This window comes from Triturus cristatus, chromosome 3_2 (genome assembly GCF_964204655.1).
Source record: "Triturus cristatus chromosome 3_2, aTriCri1.1, whole genome shotgun sequence".
Lineage (NCBI taxonomy): Eukaryota > Metazoa > Chordata > Amphibia > Caudata > Salamandridae > Triturus > Triturus cristatus.
The window spans coordinates 1005686186-1005712374 of record NC_140584.1 but is presented as its reverse complement, the minus strand read 5'-3'; the positions used below and the strand labels follow the sequence as shown (position 1 = coordinate 1005712374).

The window sequence follows — 26189 nt, the reverse complement described above, 5'->3', positions numbered from 1 at the left end:
TGTACCATGCTTGTGTATCATTTTCTTTAGAGAGGAGACAAAAAGTCAATTCTTGGCTTACTAGTATGGCAGTGCCACGAGCATAAGACGAGTCATTTTGTAAGTGCTCTCTGGATACTCCATTTCTGTGCAAAGGTACACAGCAAGTGTGCACTGAGGTGTGCCTCCTGCAGGAGGGCCACATCTATGTTATGGCAGTCAAGGTACGCCACCTCCTGACTAACTTTACGAGGATTGTTAAGTCTGCGCACGTTCCTCATAATGAACTGTATAGGTGTTACAGCTGGCATGGTCTGTGCCATAGATCTGAACATGGTGTATGGTGGAGTGTGTGTCCCTGGAGCAAGTAATGTGGGGGTGATCTTAATGAGAGGCCTCATAAGTGTGATCCAGTCTAACAATTGTACGATATGCTTTGCACTGCAAAAACAAACTCACAGCTATATTCCCACCCCTCCACCTATGCCAGCCATCCCAACCTGCTTGTGAATCATCCCCCAAAAAAGAACCCTCACCCACAACAAAAAAGAAATAGGCACCATAAGTGTGCCAAGTGCACCCAGCACATCAAGGGGATTACCACAGGGGGTAGTCCAAGGTGCTGGCCAAACACCTCCTCTTCACATGGGGGGTGTCTGCTGGGCAGATGAGAGCAAACTGATGGCATCAAGGAATGTTGGTTGGTAGTTTGCTAAAGGTAATTGGAGAGCCCAAGGGAGGAAGATAGGGATTAGCCACCCTCCTCCGGCCATGGTTGCCAGGCAGACAGCTAGGGCCACAGTCTCCAGCCACTATTCAGCAAAGAGTCACAAGCTCTCTCCGCCATCAGTGAGGTCAGTATCCAGCATCCAAGGCTGGAGGTAAGACAGCATAGGAGAGATGATCATTCAGCCATCAGGCATACTTGACCCTCACTGGGTGACAGGTTTTAAATCCAGCTGGATTTGTTTTGTCCGAAGGTCAAAGCAAAGCGTTTTGCGGGGTGGGACATGCAGAGACATGTGAGCACTGCATATGAAATGCTTCTCTGTCAGAACATGTGATTATGAGGCCGGAATTTGCAGTGAGTCTCTTCTACCGAGAGGGCAAAGTCTGGGTAGATGGAAAAAGTGGATCCTTCGTGCTTTAGAGGTTGCTATTAGTGTGCGATCCAAAGAGCAGCAATGCAATCTCTGAAGTTTAGGAGCCTAGCAATAATTGGCTGTTGCGGAGCCCTATGGGGGGCCTAGGGCTCAGAGAGCAGTGCATCCACTCAACTGCGAATAGGGGCAAAAATGCAGTAAAGCCAGACAAGGATTTAAAGAGGTCGCCACATAGTCTGTCATATTCCCTGTGTTTTTTAACTCGGGGATGCGCACTATAGAAAAGTTATTGCGACTCGATCTAGTCGCCAAGTCTTCATTTTTAGTTTTGATGAGGTGCAAGACTTTGCCCATATATCTTCTTCAACTGTGGCAATCTGGGTCTCCGCTGTGGTAAGTTACGTTTAGTGTTTATTGAGAGTGGAGGTCATTTTGTCCACTCTTGAAGTGAGGGTGTCCAGCTTAATTTCAATGGGGGTCAAGCTTTTCTGCATATGTAGTTGGAGCAATTTAATGTTCATGTCATCAGTGTCCGCGATGGCGCTTGGGCTTTGACTGTCAGGTGTCTCCTTTGCCCATCTTTGTGCTCGAAGGAGTGGCTCTATATGCACAGTCAGGGTCAGTGGGACTGTTGAGGGCTTAACATAGTGATTTCTGCAGTTCATATCTATTTTGCTGCAACCAAGAGAGTAGAATAAACCTCCCATGCGATATCCCTTCTGCAAGGTTCCTGTGCTGTAGAGCAGGAGGGGGTGTGGGCGATTGTAGAGGTCAGTATGGCACACTCCCCGGTCTATCTCATGGAAGGTACCTAGGCCAGGGAATCATCCACAGCTCCAGGCTGTCCCCCGGGGCCTCTAGGACTCAGATGAATGCACACCAATCTCAACAGGGGTGGGGGCATCATCATCTCTCCAGGTCCAGCCATTGCCTGGCGTATCACCAGTCACTCTCACTCAAGCTGTGAGCCTGAATGGCAGGGATTACAGTGTGCTGACATGGACACCCAGCCCCAAATAGCACGCAACCATCAGACAATCTTTTATGAACCACACAGCCAGCCCCCAGCAGTAACTCCAACCCAACCACAGCAGGGCCACCCACATACAGCTCCCAGGCCATCTCCTAAAGCTGTGCAGTCAGCCTAACCGGTAATATTGGCAGCACCAGCTAAGGCACCGCAAACTATAACACCAGGCCGAGCCGCCAGCAGCACGGCTGGCCACTGATTTTTTAAGTAAGTCGGCTCCGTGCCAGTGTCAGATCATACCAGCGGGTTTTCAAATAGGAAATATAGCTGCAGCTGGCATCAGCGGTGGTCGATGGCGTCCTGTGAATGTGGTTAATAATGGATAGTGAGCCTGGCACAAGGGTCGTCTTGGAGTCAGGCACTTTGGCACCACCCTTTTCCCAAAATATTTTGGCCACCAAATCCCTATGAGGAGGAGTAGATGGTACCTCAGAGAGCTTCTGCGTTTACATTGATAGCAATACACAGCACTAGGTAAACAATCAAATGGTCTGTTTCGTTGGTGCAGAGAAGGGAAATATTGTCTAGAAACAGACCCTTAACCTGATGGGCTGTCCTTTGTATCAAGCTGTGTTATGCTTTGGCCAAGAAAGATTCTTCTAAAAGTCCTAGGGTCCATATACAAGGGTGAAAGACACAATCACAGCCCTAGCTCACAGTGTTCCGGTTTCGGACATTTGCCAGGCAGCATCATGGGCATCTATCCATACTTTCTCTGGGCACTTCTGTATTGATTCTCAAGTCTTTATAGTGCACCAATTTGCCTGCTCAACCATTCAGGACTTCCTGGTGTAAAATCAAAGCCTCAGACTCTGGTGGATACTCCATTTAACTGCAGATTCCTCCTTGCCTGCCCTCCTCACTACTCTACTGAATAAACTTTCACTTTTGCAGTTGCATGTTTTCGCTTACACAAATTCCTCTATGTTTTACCTGGAGGAATTTGCACTGAATGAGTCGAGGTTGGGGAGGGAAGGCTACAATCACCCTTGGGATAAGGCTGCTATTTTAAACCCAAATTATATTTCCAAGAAAAATGTATTATTCTAATCATATCCAGGATGAGGATTTCGAATACAGTATACTAAATTGTAGGATTAATAGTGGCTCAAGAGAGGAAGTAACAAAGAATACTCTGTATTGTCCTTGTTCAATAGTCGGGCATCGAAATACCTGCTTTGGAATGACATTTGTCTGCTGATGCATCTCATGTATTCATGAACACTTACCTTTGCAAGCATCAGATTGTGAACCTCTGGCACAGAACATGTTCTCAGTGAGGCGGATATTATGCCTGGTGTAACAGCGAAAGCGAGGCTGCGTAAACAGAGGCAGAGGGAGAGAGGAAACAAAGGAATGAGTTAAATTTGCAACAATATAAAGTGGATCATTAGATTGAATCTTTGGTGGAAGGGGAGCATCTTTTGTGCTACTGGTTGCATTTTGGATTGAATGCAGCCCTCTCCGTTTCTGCACTTAATATAGATGTGTGAATATGGGATCCTCCTGCAATTTAACTATGAGAGCTAGTGGGGGAATAAGGGAGACAGGGACTAAAGGAACATGGAAAAATGGTGTGCAAATCATAGTCTGCTAAATCTTTGATATTCGGACTTAAAGTGATGGTCTGCGGACTGGTGCTTCTCAGTGAAAGATGTAGATCCACTTGATAGGATGCCATATGGTAGCATAAGCTAACTTACATTTAAATTAACCTGTTATACTTTTATTTCAAAATCAGCCATGTTCCTCACTGGAAAATATATGATCACCCATTTTTTCTAAACTACTGTCACCTTCATTTGCTTTCTTTTTTGTAGGGTGACTGTGAAGGATTGTAGTTTATTCTCGTGTAATAAACTCACAAACCTGACTTGGGCCCAGTCAGGCTTGTTTGTCAAACCTTAGCTCAACCCTGGGTAGCTATGGATTCGAGCAGTCAAGCTTAAACAAAGGAACAAGTGTAAAGCAATAAACAGCACCAAAGCAACTGAATAAGAAAGAAGCACAACTCTCAAGAAATCCAACACCAATATATAAAAATAGGTTATATTTTTATGAATTTATAGACACCAAAATGAACAAGATACACCGGAGTGTTCCGGAGATATAAATACTTGAAAAATCAATAAATCACAGCTTTTTACAAAACCACAAACGTTGGTAGGTACCACAAAAATGGAACTTAGAAACTTTTTGTAAACTTTTGATAAAGTTGAATGTAGTCACTTCCAGTTACTTTGGGCAACCAACTCCGGCAGAGAGCCAGCCAGGGGAACTAACAAAGTCCCAAGGAACAGATACCTTTCAGAAAAGACAGTCTCCAGTCCAGTTCCAGCGTTAATGGCAACTTGCCATTGACTTCAATGCAGTGGTCCTGATGCAAGAGATACAGGATGCTGAAGTTGCTGTGCAGTCAACGGATGGCTTCCAGGGCTACTCCATGATCCACGGTCTTGGTGAGTGACTTTGGCCACAGGGGTCGCAGTCCCTTGAAGCCCTGATGGGTCCAGAAAAAGTCCAGTTGACACTAGACTACTGGTCTCTGGTCACAACAAAACCAGAGGTTCCCTCATACTGGTGATAACTTTCCTTCTGGGCAACCAACCTGCATCCAACGACTCGGTGCAACTTTTGAGCCTCAAGACTCAGCCTCCCAGGCTGCACTTCGGAGGTGGGAAACGATCTGGTGATCTCGGCTACCAGCTCTCCAGCTTCTTCAGCTTTAGTGGCCCTGGTCAGGAAGTCAGCCAACTGACTCTTGGAGTCTCTGCTTCTGTGTGGGACTCTGGGTCAACTCCTCCTCTAGCAGGAAACCACAGAACTCTATTCACTCCCCCGAGGCTCAGCAGGTGCAGTCCAGACTTTGGTGCATCCTCTCTTTGCCAGGTCCAAGGTCAGCAGGGCAGTCCTTCTTCAGTCCTATTCTCCAGTAAAGATGAGATCTGAGGGCCGGAGTGCCTCCTATATGTCCAGAAAGTCCCATCAAAAGGTGTAGCAGTAACTGGCTACTGAGCTACTTGGATCCCTCCTGCCTGATGACGACTTACTGCAAAGTGTGGCATCTACCTATCACAAAATGCCACGTTCTGCCTACTCTCAAGACAGCAGAACCCCTTTACTGGAACTTGGTAGCCCATCCTAGAGGTGTGGCTACTTGAGGGCTACACGCCCACATAAAAACTGGTTTGGCAACTGTTTTCCCCTCTCTGTCACCTCTGCTAGCCTGTCTACCTGAACAATAGAGCAGCCGCTCCCAGGTGTGTCCACCATTTGTCCTTCAAAAGGCGACTTACCATTGAAGTTCACCTTATGGTCTCACATCCTGTGTGGCCTCCTGTCACTGATGGTAACACCTCCTTCAATGGCAGGCCCCTCTTATTTCTTTTCTTGGGAGTCATTTACACTTCTCCACAGGAGGGCAGAAGGCCGTCTTGAAATGCACTGGAAATCTTGGGCAACAGTGGCAACCTACTAAAGTTGTACCATGCCCAAAAGTGACATTAAATTCTATTTAACCAATAAATCGAATTGTATGCACTGATTCTTTTGATAGCTTGAAGTAGCCATCTCAGTAGTCTTATTCAGAAGTTAGCAGGGCTTAAGTGTCAGCATGCAACTCTGCACTCGCCAATGGGACGCCACCTTTTACCAGCAAAAACAACAATATGGATTTTTTACTGGTAGGACTTTTAAAACAAGAAAGTACGGGTCCAACCTTTTAATATGATGCACCCTGCCTTTAGGTATTATTAGGCCTGCTTTAGGGGTGACTTACAAACCTTAAAAAGGAAGGCTTGGGCTTCACCATGGCTTGAAATATCAAACCTGAGTTAGTTTAAAACTGCTCAGCCAGCGAGAAATGGCAGGCTGGTAGTCACACTTTTGCTTTGTCACACTCGTGGTGGCAAAACTAGTGCTGCAGTACATCAGAGACAATTTAACTTACAGGCCCTGGGTACCCCTGGTACCATATGCTGGAGATCTCGAAGTAATTCAAAATATACAGTTGTGGATAAGCAAATTAAACATGCACTTTTAAGTGGTCAGAACACATGCATTGAGTCCTGATTAGTAGGGCTCAGAGCATTTAAAGGGTTGTTATACTAGTGCCTAGTAGTCAAAGTGGGGGCACAATGTGGTGGTGAACCAGCATAAAGCCTGTTTCCTCAGAGCAATAAGGTCTTCCCCTCCTATGTATGTTCTTATTTACTCTGTTGAAGTAATCTACCATTCATTGGACACTACTAGTGCAGCTCAGCTCAACTGGAGCTCAGTTTTACGATCCCAGGTAAATAGAAGATGCAAAAAAGCCGTATTTCTTTGGAGTCTTATTAAGGTCACTGATCTAGGCTCTTTCACAGGTTTCTAACCATTCTGGACTCTTTTGGGCATTTTACTTGTTTGTACCGAACTCCAGTTGTTTTCATGTAGGTTGTCAACTGATGGTTGTTTAGATCAGAAGACTTCATCCACTGCTTGTGAACATTGTCTTGTAAGGAGCACTACGGAATTCGGGTCCGGCTTATCTGAGAGCTCGACTCAGGCAGGCCCAATCTGATCGTGCTCTCAGATCCAACCACTTGCGACTCCTCATCCCCCCTGCTTTCGTCGCACCAGAATGGGTGGCAGAGGCTTTGCGGTAATTGCTGCCAAAATCTGGAATAGCCTACCCTTGGCTCTACGACTGACTAACTCAGAATCCATCTTCCGCCGAGACCTCAAGACGTGGCTCTTCTCCAGCGATTAATCCCACTGAGTCTACTTCCTCTTATGCCGTCCAAGCGCCGGGACTCCCCCGTTGGGGGTAGCTGCGCGCTATATAAGCTCCAATAAATAAATAAATAAATAAGGAGATGAATAGTTCACATTCTTGCGCTTCGCAATAAACCATCCTCCATTTTTTAAGACATGGACTGTACGCAGACCAGCACTAACTTTCCACTACTAATTTTCTGACTCCCACACCGTGAATAGCAGCTGTCTGTGCTTACCTGTTGCATGGCTTTTGGGGTCTATTTGGGCCCGCCTATCTAGTGGTGACATACCCATTGTTCAATTATATCCCCTCATGGATGCTTGGGTTAGAAGCACGGGCAGATGCCCAGCACTTCACTACTGACAAGAGCGGTCAGGGTCAAGCCTGATCTTCTGGTCCTTTCAAACACTTAACTCTCATGCAGACCAGCAGAATATCGGTCCACTTGAAACAAATGTTCTAATATAGACAAAAAAACAGTGGATGGAACTTTATATTCTTGCAGTGCTCTTGGAGCTATCCTGGCCTTGTATGCTGGGAACGTGGGTCACTCTCCCTTTTTTGTGCTTATACTAGCGTGAATAGGAGCCAACTCTAAATCTTCTGCAAAGGATGGGCGTCCACCATGCCTTCAATTTCATAATTTAGGGTGCACGTAGAAATATATAGTGAAATATCAAGATGGCAGACTAGCAGGAGCTCCTCTAAGATCACCAGGGCCAGGGATTGCAATTTTGCAGGAGTACCAGAGATGCCCCCCATGGACGCACAAATCTTCAAAGCCATAACCCTACATCGATGACAACCAACAAAACAAAGCAATGAAGCAATATTAAAGCCTCCCTAACAGTGGCTCATGGCATGTGAAGCCATTTAGGGAAACTCACACAGGACACAAATCACCTAGTACTCCAGGGACTGTGAGCGCTCGTAAAAGTGAGCCTGGTGTGCCCAAAAATAGCCCTGGACACCTTTTGAGCAATTCTCTATGCCCCAATTCTGATAGAATCTTACCAGAGAATGCTGCACTAGAGTATCAGAGGCCAGAGTGGAACAGGAGGGTGCCAATGAGATAGGAACATTAACTGATGGTCAGGGAGTATGGGGAGAGCAGGGAGCGGGAGCACGAGGCACCCAACACAATGTTCTAAGCTTGGTCACAAATGTGAATTTAAGGGTGAAGTTTCATTGCCTGATCCAGACCTTGGAGAGCACCAAAGGGCTCAGGAGATGCCAATGTGCACAAAACCTTTGGGGAGTAGAGGGATGCCATAAACAGGTATCGGCAGAGAAGAAGAACACACAGAAAAAATATATCCTAGGACAGTGACTCCACTGTCCTCGTTAATGTTTACCTCTTAGTAATGGCAAAGGCCCGGCCCTGTCCCATAACAGAGTGGAATTAATATCGGGTGGGCACAGGGCTGGGGACTGGTAGATGTTTGGAGACATCTTCACCCCGGGGAGAGTGTACTCGTTTTTCTCTGTACCTCATAACCTACATGTTAGACTCAATAGGTTCTTTGGGTCCACCTGCCTTCTTCCATACATCTCGAACTCGGACTACTGGGGGCGCACACACTCCGACCACAACTCTCACTGTGTGGTGTTGGCCTGCGAGGGCAGGATCCTGGGAATCCCCACATGGAGACTACAGCCGGCTTTGCTCGAGGACGAGGTGTTTCGGGAGTCAATCAGTGAGGCTATAGGGGAATACTTTACACATAATAATGCGGGCACTGCCTCCTCTGTGATGGTGGAATGGGCGGCAATGAAAGTCACCCTGAGAGGGAAGTGTTTGGGGCTGGGTTGCGGGCTGCGACAACAGGTACCATCGGAATTGCTTGAAGCTGTGCCGTTAGAAAAGAGGACAGTGGTGGATGCTGGGGGGTTGGCTGACCTGGAGGATGCACGCAAGAAACATGTGGCACTCCTGGACCGACAGCGCTGTCTCACTTTTGCTGCGCCCTCCGCATCGGTGCATGTTAAGGCGGATCGCTCGGGACCCCTTCTCGCGTGGTTAATCAGACAGGAACAATCAGGGGGTTTAATCACGGCTCTGCGCTCCTCAGACGGGGATCTTCGGTACAAACAGCTCGAAATCCATGGTGAACTGACTGCACACTTTGCACAATTGTATAAAGCGGGCCCACAGGCCTCGGAGGGGGCGATTAATCAGTTTTTAGACGGCCTTTCGTTTCCAGTTCTGTCGTGTGAACAGCAGAAGGAACTAGAGGCTCCACTCACGCTAGAGGAGGTTGTACCTACCTCCATCAAGGGGAGGGCTAGAGCAAATCCTGTGGGTGGCAAAATGGGTGGCGGAACTACTTCTATCGGACTCGGCGGAGCGTAACACCCTGTATTCTTTGGACAAGATTCTTTCCATATTTCACCCCTGTAATTGATCGAATGAGCCTCTCCCGTTGCTAGTCTCGATGGCACTGAAGTGATTTCGGAATGCGCTGCGTCTTACCAGACGTGTTACACCATATGCGCCTGTAGTGCCTTTTTTAGGTATGCCGAAAATGCAGGGGCGTGTGCACAGTTCTGATTTTACTGAATGGGATGGAGCAGGCATATCCACTTTGGGGGATCTCTACAGGGAGGGCGCATTGCGGATCTTCCTAGCTATTATGGAATAGGATGGGGTGTCTCCGGGTCAATTCCTAAATCATGCTTCCTGGATGGCCGCGATGAGGCGCTGGTGGGGCGATGTTTCGCAGGAGCTTCCGACGCATCTTTTGGTGCAATCTGTGCACGTTGTGGGTACGGGGCACCACCTGGTAAAATGGTTTACAGAGTCAACTAGGGGACATATTTTGACGGATTTAACGCCGCTGAGACCTAAGTGGGAGATTGACCGAGGAAGGCCCTATTCGGAAAAAGAATGGTCCATGGTCTTGGAAAGCCCAAACAGGTCCCCAGAAATGCTTGTTTTCGATTGATACAGTTTTACATTGTCCATAGGGCTTATCTTTCCCCGGACAAGATTAATCGATATTTCCATAGACAAGATGCGTGTTGTCCGCGCTGTAGGATGACGGGTGCGGCCCTCCTGCACATACTCTGGGCCTGCCCCGCTTTGCGTGTTTACTGGGAGGGGGTGTTTGAAGCACTGGCCACCTGTACGGATAGGGAAGTGCCAAATACATGGGAGACCTGCATTACTGGTGTCTTTCCCAGAAACAAAGAAGCACAAAGCATCCACCCGGGTTTTGGATCTGGGTTTTACGTTGGCCAAGCGGCTGATCACCCGCCGTAGGATGGCAGCAGAACCCCCGCCAACTAAAGCTTGGTTTCTGTCCATGTTGAACTGGGTGAAAGCTGAAGCAGTGTCATTGGTTCGGGAAGTTAAGATGGGACGGCGTAGATTCCCTATTTCCGCTGCATGGAATACCATGTTGTGTGCGTTACAAGGGCTATTGTTAATGGTTTGGGGGATCGCATTAAGCGCGGGATAGTTTTGCAACACTTGAAACGGTCAATGCCAGATGTTGCCCTACTGCAGGAGACACACCTTATAGGTAACACGTGCTATGCTCTTAATAGGAAGGGTTATAAATTCATAGCTCATTCGGGATTCTCCTCTGGGTCTAGGGGTGTGGGCATCCTTGTCAGGGCCTCGCTGCCATTTGAGGTGGACTCCACCGTTGTTGACGATAGGGGGAGGTTTGTGGCGGTGGCGGGGAGGTGGGAAGGTAGAACTTTGGTTTTAGTTTCGGTTTATGTCCCTCCAGCCCTGCAGGCCTCCACGTTTGTGGATCTGGGTAGGGCCTTGCTGGATCTCCCGGGGGGTATGTTAGTGGTAGGGGGGGACTTCAATGCTGTCGGCTCTGGGCTGCTGGATAGGCACCCGCCCAGAGATACAGGGGGGGCTCAGAAGTGGCTTCCAGACTTCCTAGACACACTCGGCCTGATAGACTGCTGGAGGCTCCGACACCCCACACAGCGTCAATACACCTTCCACTCCGGGGCGCATGGTAGCCTTTCTAGGATTGACTATCTGCTCACTTTGGCTGTGCACGCCCCTTTGGTTTCTGAGGCCAGGCACATGGCGCGTGGCATATCGGACCATTCGCCAGTGTGGGTCAGGTTGGATGTCGGCCGAGAGGGAGGGGGAAGGGTGGCTCCTATTAACCCCTGGTACTTTCGAGATTCCAAGATGCGCAGGGCACTGGTGAAGACAGTTGATAATTTTTTCAAGGATAATCAGGGGTCCGTGGACTCGGCAGTGTTGCTCTGGGAAGCATTTAAGACCGTTCTGCGAGGGGAGGCCCTCTCACTTGTAGTGGCGGCCAAGCGGCGGAGTGATGGCGAGGTTGTGCAGGTGGAGGAGGAGATCATGGCTTTGGAAGGAGCGCTAGAGGAGGAGGTAACAGCGGCCTCACTGCATGAGCTGAGCTTGAAGCAAGCCGAGTATAAGGACCTTGTGACAAATGCCGCTAAGACCCTCAGTAGGGAGCAGCAGGGCCGCCTGTATGATGTTGGTGACAAGGCCGGGAAGCTCCTAGCTTGGCTGGATAAAAAAGAACGGGTTAATAGAGTAGTGCCGGAGCTGACGGGTGAGGGGGGAGAGGTGATTGTGGAACCTGAGGGGATTGTCCAGTGTTTCTCGGACTATTTTCGTAAGGTTTATTCCTCAGTGTCGGATAGGCCACCCGGGGACTCGCGTGATCTCTTGCGGGATATCGCTCTGCCCTGTCTTTCTGATGTAGATAGAGATGATCTTGATGGAGACTTAACGGTCGATGAGGTGGCGGGAGCTATTCGCGCGCTGAACTCGGGCAAGGCCTCGGGCCCGAATGGCTTGCCGATTGACCTGTATAAATTGTTCCCGGATAGGGTAGCCCCTCACCTGCGCGCCATGTTTGTGGAGGCGCGGGGGCGTGGGACCCTCCCGTTGGACCAGAGGCTGGCGGCAATTGTTGTGATACATAAAGATGGTAAACCCCGAGATAAGTGTGCCTCATATAGGCCCATATCACTCCTCAACGCCGAGCCGAAGATCCTGGCTAAAATCCTGGCGGGCAGATTGGTCAGGGTACTTGGAGACTTGATTCACCCGGATCAATCCGGTTTTATTCCGCATCGCAACACCGCGTTAAACCTTCGGCGCCTTCATGGGGTGATCGCCAGGGCTGGCACGCTGCGAGAACCGGCTATTGTGGCGTCTCTTGATGCCACGATGGCCTTCCATACGGTGGAATGGGAGTATTTGTGGGCTGTGCTGGCCAAGTTCGGCTTGGGCCCTGGTTTTGTGAGCTGGGTGAGGTTGCTGTACGAGGGACCCCTTGTGAGCGTGGTGGTAAATGGCCGGGTATCGACTCCGTTCATGCTTGGGAGGGGGACTCGGCAGGGCTGCCCTCTGTCGCCTCTGTTGTTCGCCCTTGCTCTTGAACCTCTGGCGGCGTGGATACGCTGGCACCCGGATATACGTGGCCTTCGGTGGTCGCCCGACCACGAGGACCGCATTTCGCTATACGCTGATGACATCTTGTTGTATCTTGCCTCGCCCAAGAACTCACTCATAGTGGTCTGTGACGTTCTTACATCCTTCGGTAGGAATTCGGGTCTCGTCATCAACTGGAGTAAATCGTATTTATACGTCCTGAGTGGTGAGGTTCCGCCGGTCCCGCGAACTTGCTCGATCCAGATTGCTCAGCAGGGCTTCGTGTATCTGGGGATCTTTATCTCCATGGACCCCGCTTTGCGGTATGAGAGAAACCTGCTCCCCCCCTGGCGCGCCTGCGGCGGGATGTTGAGGGCTGGCGGAGGCTGCCGCTCTCCCTCGTCGGGCGCGCTGCCTTGTTCAAAATGATGTCCCTTCCTCGGTTCCTCTACGCATTGCAAAACACTCTAGATTGGGTGCCGGCCAAGTACTTTCGGGAGGTCGAAAGCCTCCAGCGGACGCTGTTGTGGGATGGGAGGCCGCGGATAGCGATTGCTAAATTGACGCTTCCATGGTATGACGGGGGTATCGCGCTTCCAGACATCCGACGCTATTACTGGGCCACCCAGTTGTCCGCGATTAACCACGGTTTCTATGGCCCGGCCCTCAGCCCTGGTTATGCCATGGACAGATGGTTGTTGCGCGGTGGGAACTATCTTAGGGCATTGTACTCGCGGTCCCTCGACTCATCCCTCACGGGCCCACTGGGGTGGCGGTGCGTGTATGGAAGATGGCGACTGACTCTCTGGGCTGGAAGGATAGGCTCACCTTAGCTGCCCCGTTGTTTGAATCTGAAAGGTTGGGTAGGCTTTGGCATACGAAAGGGTTTGATAAATGGGATTTGATCGGCATTTCCAGGGTTGGAGATATGCTGATTAAGGGTAGGGTGAAGTCCTTTGAAGAGTTGCAAAAGGAGTATGAGTTGGGGGCGTCTGAGTTTTTCCGATATGTTCAGGTGCGTCATGCCCTGCGGTCAGTCCTTGTGGAGGGTGAGAAGGTGCCTGAGTCCTCTCCTTTGGAGGACCGGATCCTTGATGGTCATATGCCGGAGAGCACGATCTCGCTCATCTACAAGAAACTGATAAATGTTCGGGCTGATGTGCTACTGGGGCTGCGGGACCAGTGGACTAGGGACGGACTCGAGTTGGACGATGAGGACTGGCAGTCTGCTGTTTCCTCTCCTAAGGAGGTTGCGATCCCGTCGCGTCTGAGGCTGGTGCAGCTTAAGATCCTGCATCGAGTGTATGTGACGGGGCCGCGACTGGTTCATATGGGATTCTCTGAGGAAGGCCTATGTAGGAGGGGATGCGGTATGGTGGGTACTTTCCTACATATCATCTGGGAATGTGGTGTCATCACGGAATTTTGGAGGCGAGTTCATGCAGTGATGGGGGAGGTGACGGGCATTGCCATGCAGCCGGAGGCGCGGTGTTGTCTCCTGAATGTCTGGGGGCCCACTGACCATGATGAGGCACAGACCCAGTGGGTGACCCTGGGTAACATGGTTGCTAAGAGGGACATCGCGCGCTTGTGGGGTTCCGGGGGGCCCCCCACGTTAACTGCGTGGAAAGAAAATATGGACTGGAGTATGCTCAGGGAGAAGACAGTATATTGCGCCAGAGGCCGCCCTCGGAGGTGGCATGCCATCTGGGGGCGGTGGAACCAATACAGGGGGGGAATATGTCTTGCCCCTGATCTGGATCCCCCCGAGGAACAGCTTTCTTCTTGACCTTCATTCCAGCTCCGTATGTAGATGTGATGGTTAATTGACCTCTTGGGCCTCTGCTTTTCCCCCTTTTTCCTCTTATCATAGTACTGTGACCGTTAGATGATTGGGGTCCGGCTCCCCCTGGGGGGCTACCACCGTGGGCATTCAGTGTTGTTGCCTTGCTGGGTTTGTTGTGTGTTTGTAATTATTAAAAATGGAACCTTCTCACTGCTCCTTCAATGTACTGTGGACGATTCTCTATACTCTCCTAATCAAGCTGCCGAACCTCCGGGTTGTCGGCTGAATAGCTGTGTCCAGATTCTTGAAGAAATAAAGGTTTTAAAAAAAAAATAAAATAAAAAAAAAAAAAAAAAAAGAATTGTGTTTTACTCCCTAAAGGTAGTCAACGCCACACAGAACATCCCCCATGTTCTCAAACATACAATGTCACCCTCCCTCTCACTCAAAGCGAAAGCTACCATAGCAATTTATAAAAAGGGCAACTTCCTTACACAAGCAGCGGACAATGACATACAAGCTTTCAACTCACTTTTTAGTGACCTGAAAAGGCAAAGAAAAGCCCATCTCATACTCCAAACACTATACATGTTCCTAAACCCACTAACGCTACCCAAAGAACCACACCCATGAGCCACCATAGCCCAGCAGCCTACACAGACTCACAGAGTCTCCAACTAGACCCTCCTAACTCCAACTAGACCCTCCTACTAACAGCACTCACAGCCCAAGATGCAACAACTCAATAATAGGGAGTGAGTCAGCGCCCACGAAACACCCCATAGACATAGAGCCGGTGACTAATAAGAAAACACAGTCAGCTCTAAAAAACTTGCAAACATTCGCACCAAACGATAATGCGATCTTTCTACATCTAGACCGTCCTACAATTAGCGCTCGCAGACTGAGATACAAATACTCAACAATAGGAAGTGGGTCAGCACCCATGAAACACCCCATAGACTAACAGCTAATGACTGTTTTTATCTTTTATAATATACTTTTTATTGATTTGTATTGTATTGAGTTGTACATTATGACAATATTTGGTGCTTTATGACATATATGCAGCTGCAGGATCAAACCACAAAAGCATGCAATCAGCAGTACTGGAAATCTCTGACAATATCACATGTGCATTGGATTCAGGGAAAAATACAGCCCTGATTCTTCTTGACTTGTCTGCTACCTTCAACACCATCCCACACTCTATCCTTCTGTCTGTGTGGGACTGGTGCAATTCATTTTTGACTGATAGAGGCCAATCGGTTTAGCTTGCACCTTTTTCCTTGGAGGTCAAGGCAATTAACTAGCCCTACCCCTTTTAACATTTTCATGCCCTCCTTTGGTGTCAGTTGTCGAGCCGTTTGGCTGTAAAATCATTTCTAACGCCGATGACACGCAGCTGCTTTTTGCCTTCGAGGATTCGCCGGCCTCTATCGCAGCCCCTTTCTCGGACTGCATGCTTGCTGTCTTTGATTGGATGGAGAGCAGCCAACTGAAATTAAATGCAGAGAAGATGAAATTATCTCTTTCGGGTCACATGTGCCCAACTGGTGGGAAGATCTCTGGCCCTCTGCATTGCCAGCCCCGCCGCCCCATTCTCCAGTGGTAAAAAATTTGTGAGTAAAACTGGACAATACCCTCTCTATGAAGTTTCTTTCCCTCCTGCCTTTGGTGGCAAGAATCAATGACATGATCAGTTTACATCTCAACTATGGTGAGGCGCCTGCAGGTAGTTTAAAACACAGCAACCAGGTAACTTCTCCGTCTGCCCAGGTGTTCCTCAATCGCAGCTGCTCTCAAGGTTTTGCATTTGTTGCCTGCTAAGAAATGCATCATTTCAAAGCATTAGTAATGGTCCACAGAGCAGTGTTCTCTTCCAGCCCTTGATATTTGGCCCATGGATTCACTCAGTATAGTCACCCCGGAGCGCTGCGCGCCGCTCCTCTTCTAATTTTCAACACTTTAAGTGGGTTCGAAGGGGCGGTAAAGCCTTTTCTTTTTTGGCTGCCAAGGCCTGGAATAAGGTCCCCTGTAAGCTACGAAGGACTGTTTCTGAGCCAGTCTTCCATAAAAAACTGTAGAACTTATTTTTTCTCTTGGAAGAAGTAGTTCTTCCGTATGGGGCTGCGCACCTGAGCTCTCCTGCTAGCGCCGGAAAACACTGTTCGGAGTAGCTGTGTGCTTTATAAATCATTCATTCATCAAATATAAATTAATATTCCCCAACTCCACCCACCACCCTTGGCTGCTCATTTGGTACTCCAATAAAATGTATTACTATCAGTAATCATGAATCATATGGTATAGCTATCAATCCTCATACGGTAGTCCTGCACTTTGGTCCCACTGGAGTAATACCTTACAACTTTTGATGACTTGTTTCCTACACACAGTATATTTTCTCTTATGTCACATTATCAGACCTGACTTCGGCTGCCTCGTCACTCTGGAGGTCCATCAGGATCCGTCTCCATGCTGCCAAGTCATCCTCTAAATGCTTGTCATGTTTCACATGCTTCATTCTGACTTCCTCTACCACCGCTCTTTCGGACATATCCCACAACCACTCAGTGTACCTGGGGGATGTGCACCCATCCATTTAATAGCAATCCACCGTTTAGGCAGCACCAAGTCCAGCATCAGGAATTTGTTTCTCCTTTGACAGGGCAGAGAATCGGTACCTCCCGCGGGTTTCATGGAACCTCCCATCCTGTTGCCCTAATTAAACTTTGCGAGACTTCTCCCCAGTAAGACATTATCAGGGAGCAACTCCGCACCAAATGTGCAAAGCCCCCTTCCGGAGTTCCGTATCGCGGACATCTGTGAGATCGAGTGGGGTAAATGGTATACACAATCTTGGTTGAGAGGTACACTTAGTGCATGTAGTTATACTGTATGAGCTTAAAGTCTGCATTAGAGCTCATGGAACGCACCCCCATATGCACTTTTCCCCAGTCTCGTCTAGGGATGACCTCACCCAATACCTCCTCCCACTTGCCAGCATCCCAGGTACGATCCCTGGCTGATCCTCTCGGAGTGCCCTACATAAATTTGATATTAATCTACTACCTCCGGACAAGTCTAATAGTCTGGTTGGAGAGTAGTGGCTCGTTTGGGAAACAGGGCCAAATCAAATGTGCCGTAGCCCATATTTTGGCGTATCGTAAGTATTGCCCTGTTGCTCTCTATCGCATCTTCACATGGCTGCCAAAATACAGATCTCCTTGGACGTTGCAATCTCGTACTGTCATTTCTGCACAGACATCACCTCTTTTATGAGGGCAAATGGTTTCAATACCCAGATCTGCATATTGCATGCATATGGCGTGCGATGGAGCACCCTCGTAACCATCAGCTCCCATATGCGGCTCACCTGCCGGATCAGAAACGGCCTCGCCGACGTTACTCAGAAAGTTTGCAGTCTCCATAAGAGTCTTTCAGAAGTCTCTGCTCCCAGTTGTCCTCTTCAGCTAGCTAGTGGATCGCATGATGAAGATGGGCCACAAAGTAATAAAGTTCCATTTTGGGAAGCTCAATGTCTCCCTGTTCTCATGTCTGCTTCACCATGGCCAGTCCTATCCACCACTGCTTAGAGGCCCACAGGAGGTCTATAATCAAACCGTCTAACTCTTTGAAGTATCTCCTAGGGATGTCATATAACGTGCCCTGCAGAATGTATAAACACTGTGGCAGTTCCACCATTTTGACCAGGAAAGCCCTGCCTATCAGTGAGAGAGGGAGGTCCCTCCAGAACTGTATTGACGCACATAGGCCCCACAGTACACTGCCTATATTAAGATCTAGGAAGTGCTTCTTCCCATAGGCAATCTTAATGTCTAATTATCGAATCCCCTCGGCACCCCATGGTAGTCCAACCTCTGGGAGCAGACCACATTATACCGCAGACGCACCACCCAACGGCAACAAGTGGGACTTGTGAGTGTTCACACGTTGCCCCGACACGTTACTGAATGCCCTCAAAGCCCTCAGCAGCACCAGGACCGAGTCCACTGGGTTTGGCAAGTACACAAGGCTGTCATCGGCATTCAGAGGCACCACATGCGTAGTGTTCCCCACCCGGATCCCCCAGGGCTCAAGCCTACGGCGCACCAGCGCCGCGAGAGGCTCCACCACCAGGGCAGACAACAGGAGCGACAACCCTGCCTGGTACTGTGTCTCAGCTGAAAGCCCACAGACACTATACCACCCATCCTAGCTCTCAGTTGCACGTATAGCAGTCTAATCCACGAGGTATACTTTGGACCAAGGTCCACCTTCTCCAGTACACGCAACAAGTATTCCCACGTGACCAAATCAAACGTTTGTTTGATATTAAGGAATGCCAATGCATATGAACCCTTGAGCAAGCTCGGGGTACAGATAACATGAAACAATCTGTGCAAATTATACATCAATAGAAACACTGATTTATTCCAAATCTAGATAGGAGTAAGGTTAATAGAAAAGAGGATGTGTATTGGAGATATACAATGTATCCCTCACATCACCTAGCAAAGTCAGGTCTACATGTTTCAGCCCACCTGCACCCTCCACGGGTCAGCGGGTTTCGTCAGGACCGTTATATTTAGGGGTCTCTTGAGTTTTTCAACGTCAGGCGGAACTGTGTCCCCTGGGTTTAATGTGGTCCGGATCAAATTTGTTCCAGGTATAGGTTTTTTTCATAAATCAATGTTTCTAAATGAGAGGTAATTTTAGATCACTCATTCCGTTGTGGATCCTCACTAAATCTCTTCGATCAAGCCTAATCCTGATAGCAACAAACTCAATGCTCTCCACAGTAACCCACAAAACAATAACAAGCAAAGAACCGGCCCTGAAAACTCTTCGACATAATGAAGCAACAATCAAGTAAACCTGCAGAACTCACAATTGCAAACAACTTAAAGGACATCTGCAACGCCTTCTCTACTTTCGTTAAAGACAATATCGTAACCTTAAGCAACTCTATTCCCAGCCAAGCGAGTGCCCAACATTAGGAATTCACCAAACCCACCCTCACAGCACACAGCCAGAATACTGTTCTACACACCCCAGCTTGCCCAAGGAAACACAGAGCTCTCTGGAACAGTTTCAAACCCCTATCTGAGAGGGAAATCCAGAAAACCATTCAGTGTATGAAAATTACCTCACACTTTGACAATCCTATTCCCTACCACCTACTGAAAGAGATCCTGCAATCCATCAACTCCTTATGGACAAAAATTAGGAATGCATGCCTACAACAATGATCCCTCCTGAATGCCTTAAGATAGGCCCCCTACTAAAAAAAACAGGCATTGACCCGAAAGACTTAAATACCCTCTGATCGGTATCCAGTCTGCCTTTCCTGGCTAAACTGATAGAAGAATTCACCCACAAGCAGCTATGTAAATTTTGACCTATTAAACAAACACCAATCAGACTTTAGGCCTGAACACAATACGAAGGTCGCCATGCTAAACATCCTAGATGATATACAAACCTCACTAGACCATAATGAATCCTGTCTCCTAATACTACTGGATTTATCTGCGGTGTTCAACATGGTCAGCCACCAATGCCTCAGAGAAACTCTTGAAAGTAGAATGGGCCTATAAGGAGCCGTCTTCAACTAGTTCACCTCCTTCTTGCAGAACCGACAACAAAGAGTCAAAATTGGCAACAACCTATCAGATGTAGCTGAACTTGACAGGGCGTCCCAAAAGAATCTGCAATTTCACCAATACTCTTAAATCTGTACATGGAACCACTGACTGAAATCCGGAAACAATCAACAATCTCGTACCATGTATGCAGATGATACTGAACTCTACATCAAACTTTCCCCTCAATAGGACCTCCGGAAACTAGATGATACACTGAGGAAAACGCAAAACTGCCTAGCCCACAACCATCTAAAATGTAATCTGCAGAAAACTGAATTCATTCTTTTTTCCCCACCTCACAGGCCCCAACAGCCTCAACTATAGCCTTGGGAATTCAACTTGCTAAATTGTACCCCAACCATTTGCGATGCCATAAAATCTCTAGGCATCACACTCAAATCTTAGCATGCAAGCGAACATACAAATGGTATCCAGAAGCACCAACTTACATCTGCACATTTTTTAAGGTTTTTGTAGAGCGCGTAGTAACCCTTGAGCATCCCAGCGCTAGAACCTGACTTCGGGGGGGAACAGCAGCAGGAAGGAAGAGGAATCAGGGAAAGAGAAGAGTTTTCAGTGCCTTCCTGAACTGAAGGAGGTTTGGTTCGGTTCTTAGACTCCGAGGGAGGCTGTTCCAATGTTTGGCAGTGTGGACCGAAAAGCGGCGTCCTCCAGACCGAGCTTTTTTAACTCTGGGAACCGTGATGAAATTCTCTCCGTTAGATCGAAGAGCTCTTGTCGCTTTGTAGGGGATGATAAAATTATTGAGGATGGGTGGGCCTTTGTTATGGAGAAGTTTGTGGGCCAGACAGAGGGCTTTGAAAGCAACCCTCTCTCTGACTGGGAGCCAGTGAAGGAGCTTCAAAGCTGGCTTTGCCGAAGATCTGGCTGGTGTGTGAGTGAGTAGTCGGGCAGTGGCGTTTTGGATTCTCTGCAGGGTATTAAAAGTAGCTTCCGGGGCACCCAGGTAGATTGCATTGCAGTAATCTAACCTTGCCAGGATGAGGCCCTGGATCAATAGTTTCCGGGAAGTGGCGGGAAGCAAAGGGAAGACCTTCCTACATGCCCTGAGGAGACCAAAGCATATTCCTGCTGTCTTTTTGGCCTGAGTTCTGAAGCTCAGATCCTTTTCGAGCCATACGCCCAGGCTCTTGACCTCCTCCTTGGGGGCAGGGGGGTCACCTAAACAGTCGGGCCAGATGTTAGGCGGCAGGGAGGGCTCTTTATGTCCGAGCAGCAGGATATCGGTCTTGGACCCATTCAGTTTCAGCGCTGAGGTGTTCATCCAGCTGTGGATTTCGGTGAGACAGCTGTGGAGATCGGAAGGATCTTGGTGTGGATGTGAAAGGGTTACCACCAGCTGGGTATCGTCGGCGTAATTGATGATCGTCACGCCGAACGGGGTGACCAATTCCTCCAACGGAGACATGTAAACGTTGAATAACGTAGGGCTAAGAGATGAGCCCTGCGGTACTCCACAGCGGAGGGGGATCGCGGGAGAGTGGCTGTCATTCTCCCAGACTTGGAAAGAGCGACCATCTAGAAAAGACATGAGCCACTTCAAGGCCGTGCCCCTTACTCCAGTGTCTCTCAGCCGCTGGATTAAAATCTCGTGATTTACAGTGTCGAAGGCAGCACTGAGGTCCAGGAGGATCACTGCCACTGATCCTCCTGTGTCCAGAATGCTTCTGGCCTTCTCCACTGCCGCCAGGAGGGCGGTGTCAGTGCCCTGGCCGGGGCGGAAACCAGTCTGGGAGTTCCTGAGTATGTTGTTACTTTCAAGAAATAGTGATAGTTTTTTATTCACTAGCTTCTCCGTGATTTTACTGTTTCCGGGGAGGAGGGAGATTGGCCTGTAGTTGGCTAGGTCCTGGGGGTCCAGTGAAGGTTTTTTCAAAAGACCTTTGACCACCGCCGCTTTCCAGCTGGGAGGGACTACTCCCTGAGTGAGGGAGACATTGATGAGGGACGTGAGAGGAGGGATAATGGTGCTGGACACTTTTTTCAGGAAACGAAGCGGAGCAGGGTCGCTGGGGGAGCCACTTTTAATTGTGGCCAGCGTCGCGGCGACCTCTTCCGTGGATACTGGGCCGAAGGTGTCGAGAAGGGGTGAGGGGGCATCAGTGGAATGACTGTGGCAGTGGGGAGAGTTAGAAGGGTCCCTGTCCGTATGGCCAGCGGGGGGTAGGTATGCGAGAATTTTTTGAATTTTCTCGTCAAAAAAAGTTGCCAGTTGAATACATTTACTTTCCGCGGCTTTGGGGTCCTGGGGTTTTGCAGGGGGATCTGGAGCCTGAAGAAGTTCTTTAAGAATAGCGAAAGTTTCTTGGGCAGAGCAGGGCGAGTTTTTAATTCTATCTTCGTAGAATACGCTCTTGGTTTTTTGGAGCTCCCGTTTGTAAGTTTTTATGGAAGCACGGAACGTACCTTTCTTGTCTGCTGTCTTGTCTTTCACACATGCTGTCTTAGCACATGCTAAGAAAACTAAAACCCTTCATACTGCTAGGAGACCTCAAAACAGCAGTGCAATCTCTAGTGCTCTCAAGACTGGACTATGGTAATGCCATCCTCAGAGGTCTACCTAAAGCCAGCCTAGCCCCAACGAAAGCAACAATAAATGCAACAGCAAGACTTTTAACAGGCACATATCATTTTGATCGCATTTCCCATTCACTCAGAGCCCTCAACTGGCTCCCAGTTGAAGCTAAGATTCAACTGAAGGTTGCATGTATAACTCACAAAGCTCTGGACAATTCTGGTCCTAAATACATGGCGAATAGGATCAAGCTATCAGGAGGTACAAGAGTTTCTAGAAGTGCTAAATCCCTCACACTAGAACCAAACAGATTCAAAACAGGAAAACACATGGCTGCACTTTATTCTGATCTGCCCCAAAAATATGGAACTCCCTACCATCCACAACGAGAGAAATTCTCTCTTTCAAGCTTTTAAAGCCTTACTTCTAGTTAAACATGTATCTTAATAGAACTCTTTTGAATGTGCCTTGCACCTTATTTATTACTGGATTCTATTGTATTTGTCTTGCTCTTCGGACTCTACACTTTCGAAACTGTCATTCACAATATTTGATATTGTATATGATTGTTTTATACCTTGCTTTTTAAAATCTATGTACAGTGTATCTCAACGTCAGGTGTCATTGCTGTACTGCAACCCTCATACGCTCACTTCGTACAGCGCTCTGATACCGTGATGGTCATGTTCACGCTTTATAAAACATTATAAATAAATACATAATTCCCAGAGCCTCTCACCTGTATGTCAACTTTGGTGTGCATCAGACTTATGCTTGGTACACTTTTGATAAAAAAGCCCCAGCCAGCTACATAGCCGGACAGGGATCTCTCTCGCTCTTCAATACCCGTCACGGTCAACAACTTCTCTGCAAAGATAAAACAATAGCCAGTTAAACATAGCCAATTAAACGCACATGGTTTCACTTGGTTAAGTCCTACCTAATCACTGCAAAAATATAGCTTGCTGAAAGCAAAAGATAAGAAAGAAAGTTGGTGAATTCAACAAGGAAGGAGGAGGCTGAAGCAATACTGGGGTGGAGACATGTCAGAGAAGAATGGAGAATTGAGAAACATTTCAATGTTTCAATGAAATAGAGAAAGGAAGCTTAGATGAGCTTTCAGATGCAGACTTATCAGAGAGGGTAAGAGAGCTGTGGAGTTCTGGATGTATGCATGGCAGAAAGGGTGGGGAATTATGAGGAACATTCAGATACAATTATGGAAGAAGGAGGATGGGTTGTCCAGACAGACAAATGGAGAGCTGGAGGGTGCATAGATCAGGGAATTTACAGACCTTGAAACAAGCAAGACTGCTCCCAGCTGGTGTCTGGTGGTAAAAGAATCTCCCTTACTTCCTCCACACAAGGAAGACATACAGGCCTAGAAGAACAAATTCAATATTAAAAAAGACAGACTCAGTAATATAAAAATGAATCACAGAGGAACCACAGCAGCAGATGTCAAGAACCTTGATCTAGATGCCAGAATTATGTTTTTCTCAGTTCAGTCAGCATCTACAGCGGTATGCTGCTGGCAATATTTAAAAGAAGGTATCTTAGAGTGGGTTAGATGGAAGTTAATAAAGGGATTCTCTGGGAAACTTCTTCTCGGCCACTTGGAGGGTCAGTACCCCCAAGCAGCGCTGGCTAGACCCGAAGGTATCAGAGCGCTTTACATAAGGATCAGCGAGTTACACAGTTAAAAACAGTGTTGCGCAATAACATAAGTTACAATGACACAGCAGAAAATAAGGACATGTCCAAAGGATAATGTAAGGTAGGGGGAAGGAAAAAGGGGAGGAAAAGGATCGGACCAGGTAGAACCGGCAAGGATGGAGGTGCTTCAAGGGGGCCAAAAGGCAAAGAGGAAATATCGAAAAGGGGATAAAAAGAAATAACGTCAGGCGGCGAGATGAATGAAAAGGAAGGAGGGAGGAGGGAGGAGGGAGGGTCAGCACAGGGTAAAGGAATTGTCAGGCGACAAAGGGCGTAGTTCAACAGCAAGTGAGGCGGACGGGTCCTCCAAGATGGATGACCCGGGAAACAAGCACCATATGCAAAGTCACAAAATGGCGGGGCAACACACGAGAACCAATTTGCAAAACAACACAGGTGCTGGAATAAAGGACTGTTGCCCCTATTGGGCTTAGTGGGATGCTGTGCACGTCCTGGCACGAGCGGTGGGTGGGCAGAATCTTCTGCGATGGTAGTAGAGTATTGTCCGTGGGTGGGGGGTGGTGGGTGTTTTGTTGGTTTAGTTGTTTTTGGGGGAATTTTTGTTAGGTTGCACCCAAGAGCACATCATTGCAGAAGAGTGCTGAGCCCTGGCGCATCGCCAGACAGAAGGTGCGAATGTATGATTAAGGCGGACATAGTAAAGTTCCTTAGTTGGAATGTTAGGGGTTTAGGCACCTGCACTAAACGACACATGGTCCTTTAATTCCTTAAGCGCCATGGTATAAAGATTGCTTGCCTGCAGGAGACACATCTGGATGATGCTGGGGTGGAGCACCTAGTCAAGAAATGGAGGGTGCAGGTGTTCCACTCGTCGTATTCTACCTATGCCAGTGGGGTGTTGATCTGGTGGGCACCTGGGGCCCCGTTTACTCTACAATATGCCGAAGCAGACATGTAGGGTCGTTATGTGCTACTGCGGGGGAAGCTAGATGGCAAAGACATCAGTATATTAAATACCTATGCCCCTAATATCGATGAGTCAAATTTGTTTTCGGCCTTGCAGGATTTGATCACTGTAGATTTGGGCACTCCCCTATTATGGTTGGGGGATTTTATTTGTGTGGTGGACCCGGAATTAGACAGATGCCCCCTCGAAGGGGTACCAAGCCGCGTATGACCAAGCAGTTGCAAAAATTAATGAGTGACTTAGGCATCCGGGATGTTTGGAGGGAGCGCCACCCAACTCAGAAAATATTCACCTGTTTTACACCCACTCATAACGCGCACACTCGTCTGGATAGGGTGCTAGCGACAGAGCATTCAACGTTTATGGCAGCAGAGATTATAAACCTTGCACGTTTTTTGTCTGACCATGCGCCAGTGTGTTGCGCGGTGTGATGGGCAGCGGGAGAGCAGGGCCCTCGTAGATGGAGGCTCCCTGTTGACATTCTGGAGGACCCGGTTGGGAGGGAGGCAATCTCGAGCGCGTTAACTGGGTATGTATCCCTTAATTGGAGCACTGCCAGCACTAGAGCTCACAAGTGGGTTGCGATGAAGGCTGTGGTTAGAGGGGCAGCGATGGGGCTGACATATGGCTTCCGGAGGCAATTACAATCTGAGTTGCAGGACAGGGAGAAAATGCTAGCTGATCTTTAGTCAGGGTCACCAGGGCGAGATGATTCCCAGGAACGGGAGCGTGCATTGCAGAAACAGGTGGCAGATACTTGGGATCGGCCGAATAAGTATATCCTCACTAAATATGCCAGCGGCTACATGCTGAGGGTGATAAATCTGGTCAGTTATTGGCTTGGATATTACGAAGGGAGCAGACCCCCCCTTGGTTACCAGTCTTCAGGCACAGTCGGGCGAGCTGGTTTATACTTGTGTAGCTATGCTGGAGGTGTTCCGGCAACACCTGCAGACAGTGTATAGGGCGGACCCCTTGGTGAGTGCAGACCAATATATCCCCTTTTTAGAGGGTCTACAGTTGAGGCAGATATCTCTGATGAGGTCAGGAAGAAACCGGATGCGCAGCTTACTGAGGAGGAGCTCAGGGAGGCGATAGCTGACATGCCCAGGGCTAAAGCCCCGGATGGGATGGGTTACCCATTGAGTATTATCAAGCATATTCGGCAATGCTGACCCAGCCTCTGTTGCATACTTTTAATGAGTCCTTTGAGAGTGGGCTATTGCCCCCTACGATGCGTGAGGGTGAAATCTGTCTGATACCAAAGCTGGGTGGCGATGTCCAGGACCCAGAGGCATACCGACCCTTGATG

The 26189-nt window shown here is 48.5% G+C and overlaps 1 protein-coding gene across 3 annotated transcripts in view; it reads right to left on the bottom strand.

Moving 5' to 3' along the window:
• The window catches only part of LOC146858995 (complement factor B-like), an 824021-nt gene that overhangs the window by 89974 nt on the left and 707858 nt on the right, over positions 1–26189 (bottom strand). For all 3 annotated transcript variants that reach the window (XM_085649642.1, XM_085649643.1, XM_085649644.1), the window contains 3 exons: positions 23529–23614; positions 22973–23100; positions 3342–3429 (listed from right to left, as the gene is read on the bottom strand). In XM_085649642.1, coding sequence (XP_085505768.1) covers positions 3342–3429; positions 22973–23100; positions 23529–23614 — 302 coding nt within the window. The remainder of the gene's footprint in view (positions 1–3341; positions 3430–22972; positions 23101–23528; positions 23615–26189) is intronic.